General features: G+C 41.0%; 1 protein-coding gene across 2 annotated transcripts in view; it reads right to left on the minus strand.

Annotated features, from left to right (window-relative positions):
* The window catches only part of LOC121533453 (renalase-like), a 71468-nt gene extending 54079 nt beyond the window's left edge, over nt 1–17389 (minus strand). Inside the window, exons 1-4 of one of the 2 annotated variants that reach the window (XM_041839534.2) lie at nt 17149–17389; nt 13242–13347; nt 11248–11393; nt 9673–9831 (exon numbers count right to left, since the gene is read on the minus strand). In XM_041839534.2, the coding sequence (XP_041695468.1) occupies nt 9673–9831; nt 11248–11393; nt 13242–13347; nt 17149–17263 (526 nt within the window). In that variant the 5' untranslated portion in view covers nt 17264–17389. Of the gene's footprint in view, nt 1–9672; nt 9835–11247; nt 11394–13241; nt 13348–17148 lie in introns of both variants that reach the window. The other variant, XM_041839446.2, reaches the window with a different exon arrangement.
* Nucleotides 17390–17769: the final 380 nt, after the last annotated feature.

Consider the following 17769-nt stretch of genomic DNA (forward strand, 5'->3'; position numbering starts at 1 on the left):
CAAGCCACCCCGGATGAAAGGACACCTCTGCCCCTAAAACTAGTGCTCCAGGAACCCTGTCAAACCGCTGACCAAAAATACTCCGCAATATATTATGGGAAACAAATAAGCCAGGAGACCGCAGTGATTTATATCAGGCGTGCCATGGCCCGCCAGCGCTCCCTGAGTTCATTCATCTTTTGCAAACGTTACACGGCCCTATTTCCCTGCAAGGAAAGGAAAAGCGCTGTGAGGGCCAAGACACACCACGCAACGCAGCAGAAAGCTGTGCCTGAGTATTCTGCTGGATACCAATCATAAAACCCAAACACATTTTGGATAAGACAACATTAACTATATGTTCAGTACTTGCCCACTGTACATTTGACAGCATGGATATGTGGTTGTTTGAAAACAAGAGCTTTGATTTATTTTGGTTGCAGTTCTAAATTGTAGCTCTAAAGTAACTAAGACAATAAGAATCGGAATAACATGCACATAAACAGTCCAATCATCTTCAATCTAACAAAACTATGCACATAAACAGTCCAATCATCTTTAATCTAACAAAACAACTAAGCACATGTACTCTTGCGTGCACACTAAATCTATATAGCCTGTCAGAAAACAGTTTGAGGAACAGGTGCAGACAAGTCTTCACATACTCCTAACCTCAGTTTGTTCAAAACAAGGAATACTGTGAGGGATACAGTACCACTTCTTGCAAACAGAGCCTTGTTATTTAATTAAAGGGTCTGCAGAAGAACAGATAAATCCACATTGACTCTGTTTGGTGAGATCAAAAGACAAAGATGATTAGGGCGGCCGGTAGCTTAGTGGTTAAGAGCGTTGTGCCAGTAACCGAAAGGTCGCTGGTTCTAATCCCCGAGCCGACTAGGTGAAAAATCTGCCGATGTGCCCTTGAGCAAGGCACTTAACCCTAATTGCTCCTGTAAGTCGCTCTGGATAAGAGCGTCTGCTAAATGACTAAAATGTAAATGTAAATGTAGATAAAATAACCCACTATTCTGTGTATATATATTTTTATATATATTTTTTTGTATTTGCTTTGCAAAACATTCATTTATAGTAGGGACAGATCGAAATTTACTGGGGGGAGGGGTGGTCCAAAACAGGAGAGGGTTGTCAAACTTTTTTTTTGTTGCTTTGGGGAGGGTTGTGTGGTTTTTTATTGGGCACAAGGGAGGATAGTTTTTTCCCTGGTTTCCCTGGCTCTTCTGCTCATATTTTCCCTATAAACAATGGCTAGACTTACTTTTGATATTACCCTAATAAAAGTTTTGAAACTTTGTGAAGGTTTGGTATGGTGTGGCCATTATTAAGCTTTAGCTACTGCAGGCCTATGATAGGAAGGCAGTTGAATTTGAGGTAAGGAAGACTGTTTCAGGCCTACCAGAGTTACTCCTATAATCTAACAATATTGAAAATTCAAAAATTAACAAATTACCCTCCTTCTGTACGTCTATATATGTATAGCAGATGCAGTAGCCATCTGACATAAAGAAATACATGTCGGTGTCGTAGCATGCCACCGGCATGGTTTTGATGTCTTCACTATTATTCTACAATGTACAATCTTTTTACAAATAAAGAAAAACCCTTGAATGGAGAAGGTGTGTCCAAACTTTTGACTGGTAGTGTATACCAGTGAAGAGGCGACTCCGGGATGCTGACCTTCTAGGCAGAGTTGCAAAGAAAAAGCCATATCTCAGACTGGCCAATAAAAAGAAAAGATTAAGATGGGCAAAAGAACACAGACACTGGACTTTGTCTTTGCAACTCTGCCTAGTAGGTCAGCATCCCGGAGTCACCTCTTCTCTGTTGACGTTGAGACTAGTGTTTTGCGGGTACTATTTAATGAAGCTGCCAGTTGAGGACCTGTGAGGCGTCTGTTTCTCAAACTAGACACTAATGTATTTGTCCTCTTGCTCAGTTGTGCACCGGGGCCTCCCACTCCTCTTTCTATTCTGGTTAGAGCCAGTTTAATATCCACTGTATGATATTAACATCATACAGTGGACACCTAAGCCTATAGACCTGATACATTTAGTGCTCAAATCTCTGACAGCTGAACCGTGAGGTGGACAATTATTGTTTTAGGAAAACATTTGTCTATAAAGTTTAGCATATGCTACACATCGAAACACAAGGAATAGTGTTTTTGTAATTTGTTATAGGCTGTTTTTAAGGACATGTAAATGTGGCTCATTTGGCCAACATCCCTCGTTTATTGATAGCACTGGCTGCGCCAGGTTGGATCTGAATGCATATGGACGTCTGTTAAATTTCTCAAATGTCCAGTAATTTAAAATCTTCCCTGTCATGTTGTTCTGCGGCAAATTTTCCTAAAGGAAACTCTGAAATGGCATATTGTTTGATTATAACTGCATATCATGGTTCACCAGCAGCCCCAAACATCTAAAGAATAAGCTACCAGCCAAATGTATTAAAAATAAAAAAACAGAAATACCTTATTTACATAAGTATTCAGACCCTTTGCTTTGAGACTCGAAATTGAGCTCAGGTGCATCCTGTTTCCATTGATCATCCTTGAGATGTTTCTACAACTTGATTGGAGTCCACCTGTGGTAAATTCAATTGATTTGACATGATTTGGAAAGGCACACCCCTGTCTATATAAAAGGTCCCACAGTTGACAGTGCATATCAGAGCAAAAACCCAGTCATGAGGTTGAAGGAATTGTGTCGAGGTACATATCTGGGGAAGGGTACCCAAATTCTGCAGCATTGAAGGTCCCCAAGAACACAGTGGCCTTCATCATTAAATGGAAGAAGTTTGGAACCACCAAGACTCTTCCTAGAGTTGGCCGCCGGGTCAAACTGAGCAATCGGGGGAGAAGGGCCTTGGTCAGGGAGGTGACCAAGAACCCAATGGTCACTGACAGAGCTCCAGAGTTCATCTGTGGAGATGGGAGAACCTTCCAGAAGGACAACCATCTCTGCAGCACTCCACCAATCAGGACTTTATGGTAGAGTGGCCAGACGGAAGCCACTCCTCAGTAAAAGGCACATGACAGCCTGCTTGGAGTTTGCCAAAAGGCACCTAAAGGACTCTCAGACCATGACAAACAAGATTCTCTGAGTGAACTCATTGGCCTGAATGTCAAGCATCATGTCTGGAAGAAATCAGGCACCATCCCTACGGTGAAGCATGGTGGTGGCAGCATCATGCTGTGGGGATGTCTTTCAACAGCAGGTCCTGGGAGACTAGTCAGGATCGAGGGAAAGATGAACGGACAGACAGATCCTTGATGAAAACCTGCTCCAGAACGCTCAGGACCTCAGATTGGTGCGAAGGTTCACCTTCCAATAGGACAACGACCCTAAGCACACAGCCAAGACAATGCAGGAGTGGCTTCGGGACAAGTCCTTGAATGTCCTTGAGGGGCCCAGCCAGAGCCCATACTTGAACCCGATCCAACATCTCTGGAAAGACCTGAAAATAGCTGTGCAGCGACACTCCCCATCCAACCTGACAGCAATTGAGAGGATCTGCAGAGAAGAATGGGAGAAACTCCCCAAATACAGGTGTGCCAAGCTTGTAACGTCATACCCAAGAAGACTCAAGGCTGTAATCGCTGCCAAAGGTGCTTCAACAAAGTACTGAGTAAAGGGTCTAAATACTTATCTAAATGTCATATCAGTTTTCTTTGTATTTATACATTTGCAAAAATGTCTAAAAACCTGTCATTATGTCATTATAGGGTATTGTGTGTAGATTGATGAAGAAAAAATACAATTTCGTCAATTTTAGAATAAGGCTGTAACATAACAGAATGTGGAAAAAGTCAAGTGGTCTGAATATTTTCCAAATGCACTGTATGCATTTTTTTAAACTGACAAATAAAATTAATCTATACAAACTGTGCAGTGGCCAATTGATGAATGGAAAGAGACATCTGTTACATAAACACCAAAACGTTTTAAACAATTCTGAGACTGTCAAGCCAAGCCTTAGATACTGGGTAAGCCTACAAGGTAGGGAGGGATGGATTTTCTGTTTGTCTCAAACCATGATATTGAAGTGCCCTAAGTCAATAGGCTTTGTTTATTGGTTGTGTGGTGCATTGGCACAGAAACCTTTTGGTGGAAAATGTGTTGCATATATTTTATATAATTATAAATATGGCATTTCCCCCCTAGTTGATCATTGTCTGCAGCTGGCTCTGATTGTAGTGTAATGTAACAGGCAGGGAGAGTGAGTGAGCTCGTCCATGGTGGTCGGCAAACCCTTAACATTTTGGCCCGTAGCCCTGCGTGGCATCGACTGTGCCACAAAAGCATGCTGTGAAAATGTTGATATCCACGTTTATAAACACAGGGTCACTACAGTTATTGTTATTTGTGGTCGTAAACATTATTTTGAGTTAATTCTGAGGGGGGAGGGTGTTACATTTATTTTACAGTACAAGGGGAGAGTCATTTGAAAATATTTTTCTTTATGACACCTTGAGTTGGACCAGCCCCTCCCCCCCAGTCAATTTCAATCTGTCCCTAACAAGTGTGGCTTGAGCATGATCTACTATAGGCTTTGCGTAAAAGTCACAGAGTTGATTCCGTGGACTATTTCTATTCTCCATTTCTCTTTTCAACATAACAACACATTTCTCTGTCTCATATTTTCTGAATTTTTAGCAACCAGGACCGGGGAGGAAGTGTGAAGCAAGGGTTATTTTGGAGCTTGATTCTGTTTAAATTACTTCCACATTGCATCCTCATGAGGCAGGGACTGGCCCCAGCTCTCACCTGTTACTGCCCCCATCTGTCCAGTTCCTCACACTGCATCACTATCAATGACATCTTAAAATGTTTCAGGACCTTTTTACACAGTATGCTGCATAATGAATTAATCTGACAATAAAGTTAGTCCTACCACCCACATTTAGGAAGTATCTAATCTACTGTATATTATATAATCTGTATCTAATATATAAAGACAAACCAATGTGTGGTGGTCTTGCAGAAATGATAAATCAATATACTGTATATTCATAATAAAAAAGTAAATAGCCTTGCACAAGCTTTGGCTTGTACGAGCCTGAAGGACATAGAAGTACACCCCCTGGACAGGACGCTAGTCTACGGCAGGGCCTGAGTATATTCATACAGTACCAAACACGTTTTCCTTTCCATTAGAGGTTGAGTGTTGGATCTAGAATGAACCCGTTGTCCTACACATTCTAGGAACGTTTGTTGTTACTTAAAACCCACCCTGTGAATACGTACTTACTATCAATCCATGATGAGCTCAACACACTCTATTTGGAGACGGATGGTTCGGTTGGGCCAGATTTAATTTGACCAAAATACTATAATGAGAACAAAATATCCAAGTGCCAGAAGTTCTGTGTATAAATTAAACAACAAAGGAGACGGGCCTCTGAAGAATATTCCCAAATGACTCCAGTCTGTCTCTGTAAAGCAGGACCATTTGTATGGATAGAGTTTCTCCAAAAGGCACAGAGCACATTTCTCAAATGAATCCACAAATCCATTTCTAAGTCAAGGGGGCTTTGAAGCCATTTCTATGGCTTTGCATGGAAGCAGTCGAACTGGGCTGACTTACATGCCTTGGAATTTGTCTATTAAGTGAACTCTAGCAGCTCATCATGCACATCCCCAACTGAGAGAAAGATTAAAACATTTTCTCCAGACAACTCTGTGAATATTCTGTGAATATTATAGGGACAGGTAATTCAGTATGCAATACTTTCAGAGGCTCTGTCTTAATTGAAATAACCTATTCCCCACTGCTCCTGAGATTTCAGTGAATCTTGACATGGACTGATATTTCCTGTATGCACCGGTCACAGTTGTACGGTGTATAGTAACTTAGGTGACACCACTACTTCAGCCAGACTATGGTTCCTTTCAGGTGTACCTCTCAGCTGTCACTCACAGTGCAGCACAGTTCTAGAAGATAACAATGCTTTACCAACTCCTCCTCTAATACCATACTTCGACCATCCTCAACCTTTTGTGTGCGATGCCACACTAGTCATTCAGAATTCAGCATCCCAGACCATCTCTTCACCCTAATAGCAATAGGCACCGATTCCTCCACCCGTTTCACTCGTCTCGTTCCCTTGTTCCGTCCAGTGGCTGATTTGGAATGCAGCCATTTTTTAAAGCACCGACTTCTGCTCGCACTCTGCATTATTCAGCGTTTCCAAGAAACTCTACGCACCCTGGAGGACTATGCCTTCCTCTCTCATTTCCATATTTGTACTGTAGGACTCTACACTACGCCGCGTTAGGGTTTAGAAATCTTACTCAGAGAATACCAATTTGTTGGTGGATGCGAGCCCCTCGCAGCCAGAGAGTCACCTGGAGACCAATTTAACATGCAACTGGAGGGACCCGGTCAGCGGTTGGCAGCTAAGGACAGGCTCTGTGTCTGTCTGTCTACTGGTGGGGCCGTGACCCCACTCTCCGAGGGTGTCTCAGGGGGAGGTGGGATATGCAAAAATCACATTTCCAATTCACACATGCGAACAATACACACTTTTACATGTGTGAAATAGGACAAATATGAGCACCCACCAAATTATTATTATTTATTATTAATATTATTATAAATCACCCACCCACCGACCAGCCAGTCAGCTGCCCGTCTGTCTATAAGGAGAGGCCAGAGTGATGCCTTCATACATATGCATTGGAGTGAGGAGCACCCAATTTTTCCAAGTCAGAGGAACAATGGGGCACTTATTCATGAAAACAAATTAAGTAGAAGCAGCTTGTTACATACTGGTAACTGCCCAAATAAAGGAAACACCTAAATAAAGTTTCTTAATAGGGTGTTGGGCCAACACGAGCCTCCAGAACAGCTTCAATGCGCAGTGTTTTCCCTAAGCGACAGCCGTCGGCTAAACAGCCGATAACAGACATTGTCAGCCGGCTACTCTACAAGGTGTCGAAAGCGTTCCATTGGGATGCTGGCCCATGTTGACTCCAATGCTTCCCACAGTTGTGTCAAGTTGGCTGGATGTCCTTTGGGTGGTGGCCCATTCTTGATACACATGGGAAACTGTTGAGCGTGAAAAACCCAGCTGCGGTGCAGTTCTTGACACAAACCGGTGCGGCTGAAACCTACTACCATACCCCGTTCAAAAGGCACATAAATCTTTTGTCTTGCCCATTCACCCTCTGAATGGCACACATACCCAATCCATGTCTCAAGGCTTAAAAATATTTATTTAACCGGTCTCCTCCCCTTCATTTACACTGATTGAAGTGGATTTAACAAGTGACATCAATAAGGGATCATAGCTTTAACCTGAATAGTCTATGTCATGGAAAGAGCAGGTGTTCTTAATGTTTTGTATACTGTATATCACATCGGGACAATGGTATTTTATTGGTATTTTATTAGGATCCCCATTAGCTGTTGCAAAACATGAAACATGACATAATACAGAACGTTAATAGACAAGAACATGTAGAGGACAGAACTACATCAATTTAAAAAAGGCACATGTAGCCTACATATCAATACATACACACAAACTATCTAGGTCAAATAGGGGAGAGGCGTTGTGCCCTGAGGTGTTGCTTTATCAGTTTTTTTCAACCAGGTTTGCTGTTCATTTGAGCAATATGAGATGGAACGGAGTTCCATGCAATAATGGCTCTATATAATACTGTACGCTTTCTTGAATTTGTTCTGGATTTAGGGACTATGAAAAGACCCCTGGTGGCATGTCTGGTGGGGTAAGTGTGTGTGACAGAGCTGTGTGTAAATTGACTATGCAAAAAATCTTGTTTGTATTTTCCTAGGATTCGAAGCCCATGTCGAGACTTACCAGTGACCGCTAAAGTGAATCGTCAGTGTAGCCTAGTGATGGGTTCATTTGGCTCCCTAATTTGCATACTGGTAGGCTACTACTGCTTTTGGCGATTATCTGCAGATAGATTATGAAAACATTTGATATAGATGTTTAACAGGAACAATAGGAAATGGAGAGAGAGCCTCAATCTGGTCCAAAATATGATCAAATAAAAAATATTGAAGGTTATAAAAGCTAATGATAGTATTTTAAAATATATTTATATAGGCCTACTGATTTGATTAAAGTGTCGACAATGGAGCAGTCAACTGCTGCTTTCTGTATAGCAAAGCACATGTTTAACACCTGCTTCATTCTTCAATCATACCTGTAGGTCTATTCCTGGGTACCTGACCTTGTATAAAAGTGGGGGATCTGGCGGGGGATCTGGGGATCCTCCCCCTGCAGTTTTTTGCCTTTTTTTCTTTTTTTAATTCTGCTATTCTATATTGTTTCTCAACAGGTAATCCATGTTTACTTGACAGAACATAACTTTTCTTCTTAGGTTTTTGTCACAATAAACTAAATTGAAAGAGTAGACTATCTAGACAAGTATTTCTGACAAGATTAACAATCTACCGCTTTCCCTCAAAGTCCCACCCACAGTGATTGATTGACAGGTCTGAAACCCTAGCAGCTCTGTGACTCAAACATCCTGCCCCCTCCCCTGACAATCCCACCCATAGTGATTTACTGACAGGAAACTGTTAAAGGTATAGTTCACCCAAATTACAGTTTCCTTAACCTTGGTGTCCACAGCCACAGAGCCAATAAAATACATAATTTTACTTAGAAAATAGTCCTGATCATATACAGTGCCTTGCAAAAGTATTCATCCCCCTTGGCGTTTTTCCTATTTTGTTGCATTACAACCTGTAATTTAAATGGATCTTTATTTGGATTTCATGTAATGGACATACACAAAATAGTCCAAATTGGTGAAGTGAAATTAAAAAAATTAATAACGGAAAAGTGGTGCGTGCATATGTATTCACCCCCTTTGCTATGAAGCCCCTAAATAAGATCTGGTGCAACCAATTACCTTCAGAAGTCACATAATTAGTTAAATAAAGTCCACCTGTGTGCAATCTAAGTGTCACATGATCTGTCACATGATCTCAGTATATATACATCTGCTCTGAAAGGCCCCAGTCTGCAACACCACTAAGCAAGGGGCAACACCAAGCAAGCGGCATCATGAAGACCAAGGAGCTCTCCAAACAGGTCAGGGACAAAGTTGTGGAGAAGTACAGATCAGGGTTGGGTTATAAAAAAAATGAACATTCCACGGAGCACCATTAAATCCATTATTAAAAAATTGAAAGAATATGGCACCACAACAAACCTGCCAAGAGAGGGCCGCCCACCAAAACTCACAGACCAGGCAAGGAGGGCATTAATCAGAGAGGCAACAAAGAGACCAAAGATAACCCTGAAGGAGATGCAAAGCTCCACAGCGGAGATTGGAGTATCTGTCCATAGGACAACTTTAAGCCGTACACTCCACAGAGCTGGGTTTTACGGAAGAGTGGCCAGAAAAAAGCCATTGCTTAAAGAAAAAAATAAGCAAACACGTTTGGTGTTCGCCAAAAGGCATGTGGGAGACTCCCCAAACATATGGAAGAAGGTACTCTGGTCAGATGAGACTAAAATTGAGCTTTTTGGCCATCAAGGAAAACGCTATGTCTGGCGCAAACCCAACACCTCTCATACATTGGCCCTCAAAGACTGAAGCTGTGTAGCTCTGGTATAAGCATAATGACAAACCATGCATACAGTATGTGTGTGTTTCGGTGATGGTAGGTAGGTAGATCAGTACTCACAGGAGCCCACGTCTCCTTGCAGCTGTAGGATCTGCGGTACGGGCATAGTGAGGACCACAGCGTCAAACTGCTCCGGGGCCCCGCCCTTCCGACACACCTCCCAGCTGGCGCCCTTCTGGTAGATGTGGGTGACGTGGTGGTCAAAGAACACCTCTGCCCCTGCTTGGGTGCGGAGACGCAGAGTTGGCAATGTTGCAGTGAAAGACAGGGACAGATGGAGGAAGATAAGGAAAGCAAGAGAGTCGGTAAGGAGGAAATCCAGAGAGGATGTCAAATATAGAGAAGCCGTTTGATTGTGCACCACTGGGGAAACGATTACAACTTTGTGGTTAATAATACATACATCTTGGATATGGTTACATACACTCTCTGGCGCACATGGTGGTGCCAAGAGAGTTCTAGAACGGCATGCTACCTCACTTCATTCCGTTCCCAAATTACGGATAATGAGGAGAAAAAAAACGCAGGAAGAGATAGTGAATTAGAGCAAAGATGCACAACTCCTCTCCCTGGGGACGCCGAGTTGTACATTCCAGAATTAGACTACAGTATAAAGAAACAATTTGTCTCTTTAAAGATCAAGAACAAGGTTAGGAGCATCATAGAGGTCCAGAAAATAGAACCCTCAACCTTTTAGTTGAGACTGGAGATAAAATATCAGTTGTTGCCTGAGGGTTGTGATTTGATCTGCTAATATTGTACCATTAGGTTTTGTAGATTATTTCCTATTAGTTGATAACTCTACTGATTAATCAGATGTGGAGAGGTAGTATATCAGGCCTCCATTCATAACTCATTCTAAAAGGCCTGGAGTGGTTAATACTGTAGATAGCCCTCCTTTGTTTGGCCTGCTAACGACTTGCTACCTTCAACCTCGTATGACATTCCATGGCTTTGACCTCATATGACATTCTGCTATCTTTGAATTTCAATAACATTATTTATTATCACTTTTTTGATCTTGTATGACATTCATCTTGATTAACTGAAATAGACACTTATGTAGGGGTGAAACAGGGTTAATGACCTAATCATTATTGACCAAGTTAAAGGCTATATGTGGATTAACTGATTCATATTTTTTCAGAACTTGTCAACTAAAGCATTAGTTGATCAATCTGTTTGATTAATGGTTTCATCTTTACAGCCTTAGTTTTGAAGTCAAAGCAACATCCTGCACTGTCCCTCCTGGATGTCTAGTTGGGCTAGGCCTTCATTATCTGGACTCAGTATGGTTTAGACAAAATATAAAATCACCCTATGAAATCTGGCCTTATTCTCTCCTCGCTCTCTAGGAACTTGGACAAACAAATGAAAGCTGGATGAACGGAAGGACATGAAACTCAGGACATGAGCCAAAACAAAATAACAATTATATTATTAATACAAATAATTATATTTATTAATGAAAAAAATATTTGTTTAATTAAGAACAAAAGGAAAACATTTGAAATACTCAACAGAAAACGATGCAAACAAAATAAATGATCCAACAAGGTCCTTGTCAAAGATATTTGAGACTGACATAATGTGTGCTCTTTCAATATAAGATAAAAGGGTAGGAGAAAGGGCTACCTGACTGCTTGAGGAAATGTTTGACGATGGAGGACACTCCTGTTGGACTGACATAGTTTTTTTGGCCTCCCTCCTTCATCACCTCCCCTTCCACAGAGGAAACCAGGGGCTTCAGAACACCATGGGCCAGCAGCTCTTCATAGAAGCTGAAACACAATGGGATGAAGATGATGATGATGATGATGATGATGAGAACCATCTTGGAACACAAAGAATAACTTGCTCAAAGTTAACAGAACAAACAGAAACCAATGGATGGACACATTTGTTGCTCCCCTAACAAGTATCATTGGTAAAATGTTGTAAAAAAAATATATATATATATATATATATATACACACACACACACACACACACACAGTGGGGAGAACAAGTATTTGATACACTGCCGATTTGGCAGCTGTGAGAGACGGAATCTAAAACAAAAATCCAGAAAATCACATTGTATGATTTTTAAGTAATTAATTTGCATTTTATTGCATGACATAAGTATTTGATACATCAGAAAAGCAGAACTTAATATTTGGTACAGAAACCTTTGTTTGCAATTACAGAGATCATACGTTTCCTGTAGGTCTTGACCAGGTTTGCACACACTGCAGCAGGGATTTTGGCCCACTCCTCCATACAGACCTTCTCCAGATCCTTCAGGTTTCGGGGCTGTCGCTGGGCAATACGGACTTTCAGCTCCCTCCAAAGATTTTCTATTGGGTTCAGGTCTGGAGACTGGCTAGGCCACTCCAGGACCTTGAGATGTGTGTTTCGGGTCGTTGTCATGCTGGAAGACTCAGCCACGACCCATCTTCAATGCTCTTACTGAGGGAAGGAGGTTGTTGGCCAAGATCTCGCGATACATGGCCCCCTCCATCCTCCCCTCAATACGGTGCAGTCGTCCTGTCCCCTTTGCAGAAAAGCATCCCCAAAGAATGATGTTTCCATCTCCATTCTTCACGGTTGGGATGGTGTTCTTGGGGTTGTACTTATCCTTCTTCTTCCTCCAAACACGGCGAGTGAAGTTTAGACCAAAAAGCTCTATATTTGTCTCATCAGACCACATGACCTTCTCCCATTCCTCCTCTGGATCATCCAGATGGTCATTGGCAAACTTCAGACGGGCCTGGACATGCGCTGGCTTGAGCAGGGGGGACCTTGCGTGCGCTGCAGGATTTTAATCCATGACGGCGTAGTGTGTTACTAATGGTTTTCTTTGAGACTGTGGTCCCAGCTCTCTTCAGGTCATTGACCAGGTCCTGCCGTGTAGTTCTGGGCTGATCCCTCACCTTCCTCATGATCATTGATGCCCCACGAGGTGAGATCTTGCATGGAGCCCCAGACCGAGGGTGATTGACCGTCATCTTGAACTTCTTCCATTTTCGAATAATTGCACCAACAGTTGTTGCCTTCTCACCAAGCTGCTTGCCTATTGTCCTGTAGCCCATCCCAGCCTTGTGCAGGTCTACAATTTTATCCCTGATGTCCTTACACAGCTCTCTGGTCTTGGCCATTGTGGAGAGGTTGGAGTCTGTTTGATTGAGTGTGTGGACAGGTGTCTTTTATACAGGTAAATAGTTCAAACAGGTGCAGTTAATACAGGTAATGAGTGGAGAACAGGAGGGCTTCTTAAAGAAAAACTAACAGGTCTGTGAGAGCCGGAATTCTTACTGGTTGGTAGGTGATCAAATACTTATGTCATGCAATAAAATGCAAATTAATTACTTTAAAATCATACAATGTGATTTTCTGGATGTTTGTTTTAGATTCCGTCTCTCACAGTTGAAGTGTACCTATGATGAAAATTACAGACCTCTACATGCTTTGTAAGTAGGAAAACCTGCAAAATCGGCAGTGTATCAAATACTTGTTCTCCCCACTGTATATATATGCTAGTAACATATTGCCATAATGGTTATGGTGCTGTAGGTAATAGGTAGACCCTAGAACAACAGATTTGAGAGGTTTGGGACATGATATGCATTGATTGTGTAATACTGTACTTGTGATGCATTTGGGCGTAGTAGGGCGTGGCAGTAATGTACTGTGCACCAAGATCAACTATACAGGAGGCATCAGACGGACTTCTGCTGGTGGACATCCTACCTCCTGCAACACAAAGATGAGAAAAGGCACGAAGAAAACATAAACATGTATAAACATTGAAATGATATTTACCCAAATTACAGATCAACAGCAGCAAACACATAGATCAATCACTTTATTGGTCAATTGTGCACAACGTCCACCCTCCGGTTGCTGGCTAGCCTCTAATCGCTGCGCTACCTGCCGGTTAGGGTTATATAGCCTATACATTAGGGTCAAATATTATTTTGTGACATATCTTTCTAAAAACCAACAGGCTCCGAGACAGCTTCTACCCCCAAGCCATCAGACTGCTAAATAGATAGCCAGATTGCTAAATAGTCAATTAATGGTACCCAAACTATCTGCACTGACCCTATGCACACTCACTAGACCGTATATACAAACCATATACACACACTCACAAACACTACATTGACAATCCCACACAAAACCCACACACATTTACTACATACACACCACACACACGCATGCATACCAACAACACAAACACACATCCATACACACACAAACACACACACTTTTACACTCATAATTTGCTGCTGCTACTCTGTTATTTATTTTACTTGTATTATTATCTATCCTGACGCCTAGTCACTTTACCCTGCCTTCACGTACATATCTACCTCAAATACCTCATACCTTTGCACATTGATCTGGTACTGGTACTCCCTGTATATAGCTCCATTCTTGTGTATTTTATTTTATTCCTTGTGTTACTATTTTATATATTTTTTGAACTCTGTATTGTTGGGGGGGGCTCATAAGTATTTTACGGTAAAGTCTACACCAGTTGTATTCGGCACGTGACAAATAACATTTGATTTGATTTTGATTTGAAGTACTGAGATGCCACTGATAGGAGCAGGAGAGATGGACATTTTGAAAAAATCCCACGTGTCACAATTTGATCAGTTGTCTAACGTCAACGCCGTCAGAGTGCTGAAAGATCAGATAGAACGGTTGTTTTTATTCAGGATTTTCAAATGAATGATTTTCCATACTTTACAAATGTTGGTATTGAAATGTTATTTTTAGAGGCAAAAATATATTGTCAACTCTGTCAGTGGCTTGTCAACTCCGTCACTGATGGCTAACCCTTAAGCTCGTTTTTTTGTCAATATTCGGAATAAATATTTTTATCACTGTTCTGCAACATATCAGTGGTGGAAAAAGTACCCAATTGTCATACTTGAGTAAAAGTAAAGATACCTTAATAGAAAATGACTCAAGTAAAAGTGAAAGTCACCCAGTAAAATATTACTTGAGTAAGTCTTGGTTTTAAATATACTTAAGTATCAAAAGTAAAACTATAAATCATTTAAAATTGCTCATATTAAGCAAACCAGAAGGCACAATTTTCTTGTTTTTGTTAATTTATGGATAGCCAGGGGCACACTCCAACACTTAGACATAATTTACATACAAAGCATTTGTGTTTAGTGAGTCCGCCAGATCAGAGGCAATAGGGATGACCAGGGATATTCTCTTGATAAGTGTGTGAATTGGACCATTTTCCTGCTGCTAAGCATTTAAAAAGGAGCACTTTTGGGTGTAAGGAAAAATGTATGGAGTAAAAAGTACATTATTTTCTTTAGGAATGTAGTGAAGTAAAAGTTAAATAGTCAAGTAAAGTACAGATACCCAAAAAAACTACTTAAGTAAAATACTTTACATTATTTTTACTTAAGTACTTTACACCACTACAACATATGCTTAAACAATTGAAGTATTTATTGTGCTAGCCCTAAGGGCTAATGTTTGCTTTATAAATGCTGTTTTATGTTCTAAATCTAGAAAAACATGCCAAAATGCTAAGGAAATTAGCCCTGGAGCATTTAATAGTGTTACAAAACAAAAAATAAATTTGGAAATTTGTATTACATATTTGAATAATCTAATGTTAGAATTAAACAATCAAGGCCTTTAAACACTTGGACAATAATAGTAAAAAATGAAATGCCTTTTATGGTGTCTGACGGAGTTTACATCAATCTAAATTAGGAGGTTGTTCCTTTACATGGTGTGACAGCTGATACTTAAGTCTAACAAAATATATATTTAACATTTTGTTAATATGAAGACAAATATTTGTGTGATAAAAGTTGATTGTCCCGTCTTTCAAGAATCCCTGAGCTCTAAAATAGCAACATTGTCTCTCAGCCTCATGGAAAAATTTGTTAAATACACTGAACAAAAACATAAACGCAACATGTAAAGTGTTGGTCCCATGTTTCATGAGCTGATATAAAAGAGCCCAGAAATGTTTCATACGCACAAAAAGCTTATTTCTCTCAAATGTTGTGCACAAATGTGCTTACATCCCTGTTAGTGAGCATTTCTCCTTCGCCAAGATAATCCATCCACCTGACAGGTGTGGCATATCAAGAAGCGGATTAAACAGCATGATCATTACAAAGGTGCACCTTGTGCTGGGGATAATAAAAGGCCACTCTAAAATGTGCAGTTTTGTCACACAATACAATGCTACAGATGTCTTAAGTTTAGGGAGTGTGCAATTGGCATGCTGCCTGCAGAAATGTCCACCAGAGCTGTTGCCAGAGAATTGAATGTTTATTTCCCTACCATAAGCCAAACATAGTTTTAGAGAAATGGGCAGTATGTCCAACCGGCCTTACAACCACATGTATGGCTTCGTGTGGGGGAGCGGTTTGCTGATGTCAACATTGTGAACAGAGTGCCCCATGGTCGCGGTGGGGTTATGGTATGGGCAGGCATAAGCTACGGACAACGAAAACAATTACATTTTATCAATGGCAATTTGAATGCAGAGATATCATGACGAGATCCTGAGGCCCATTGTGTGCCATCCATCTGCCGACATCACCTAATGTTTCAGCATGATAATGCACAGCCCCATGTCGCAAGGATCTGTACACAATTCCTGGAAGCTGAAAATGTCCCAGTTTTTCCATGGCCTGCATACTCACCAGACATGTTACATTTACATTTACATTTACATGTAGTTACCCACTGAGCATGTTTGGGATGCTCTTGATCGACGTGTACAACAGCGTGTTCCAGTTACCGCCAATATCCAGCAACTTCGCACAGCCATTGAAGAGGAGTGGGACAACAGGCCACAATCAACAGCCTGATCAACTCTATGCGAAGGAGATGTGTTGTACTGCATGAGGCAAATGGTGGTTTTAATTCACGCCCCTACCTTTTTTATGGTATCTGTGACCAACATATGCACATCTGTATTCCCAGTCATGTGAAATCCATAGATTAGGGCCTAATTTATTTATTTCAGTTGACTGATTTCCTTATATGAACTGTAACTCAGTAAAATATTTGAAATTGTTGCATTTATATTTTTGTTCAGTATAGTATGCGCGATTAGCTATTAAAACTGGACATTTTTCTCTCTGCCCCATGGCAAAAAATGTATACATAATAACTCATTCAATCTCGTCAGTAAACTATTATCATTTGTTACGTTTTCCAGTCTGTCTGTTGATATGTAATTTCCTCGGGCATTACAGGGCCCTATACCTCAATGTGGGGGACGGGGGGCGCTTAACTGCGCTACGCCACTGAATTTGACCCTCTCATTTTTACTGTTCTCTATGGAATAATAAGCACGCAGCCGACATTGTAATTTTATAATTTTGTATGACAACTGCATTTGGCCAATGTACTGTACATTCTGTGCATTGCAACATTATGTGACACTCATTATTGGCTTGTGTAGCAAGTAGGCTACGCTTCTGCTTCGTATACATTTTGATTTATTCAGATACAATGTAAAAACTTTGTCGGCAACTGACACAAACTTACCTGCTCCTCGCGATTTATCCCAGACAACAACAACTTTGTTTGGCATTTCTCTTCGCAGAAGACAAGCGCATAAACTACCTGTCAAACCTGCACCAACTATAAGAACTCGAGACATTATCGCCTGAACTATAAACAACTTCCGTTGACAAATAACGTTTCACCTCACCAAGCTTCTTTGAGCGTATTTGGTAACGCTACAGATTTCACCTCTATCATATGATTGTAAACATGAATGGCTGTTGGCCGACCAAAATGTTCCATTGGTTGTATGCATAGACAAACAGTTTATTGAACAAAATAAAATAAACGACTTAGTTTTTAACAAAATTGCACTGATAACAGTATTATTACATCAACATGACTGACTAATTAGGCTACTAATCACCCGCTAATCTTTCCCCAATGCCCATTGTGATTGATACAAGCCTTTCAACCAATCCACAACAAAACCAGCAGGGGGTGTAATCGTTACTCCAAACACATGCAAAACGCAACGAAAACGAGCGTCTATATTGGACAGGTTCAGCAAATAGGGCGGGACCTAACTGAATCTGTCCAATAGAAACACTGGTGTTCCTTGCGAAACAGAACGTTTTGTAACTTGAGTAATGATTACACCCC

The sequence above is a fragment of the Coregonus clupeaformis genome, chromosome 1 (assembly GCF_020615455.1).
Source record: "Coregonus clupeaformis isolate EN_2021a chromosome 1, ASM2061545v1, whole genome shotgun sequence".
In the NCBI taxonomy this organism is placed as follows: Eukaryota; Metazoa; Chordata; class Actinopteri; order Salmoniformes; family Salmonidae; genus Coregonus; species Coregonus clupeaformis.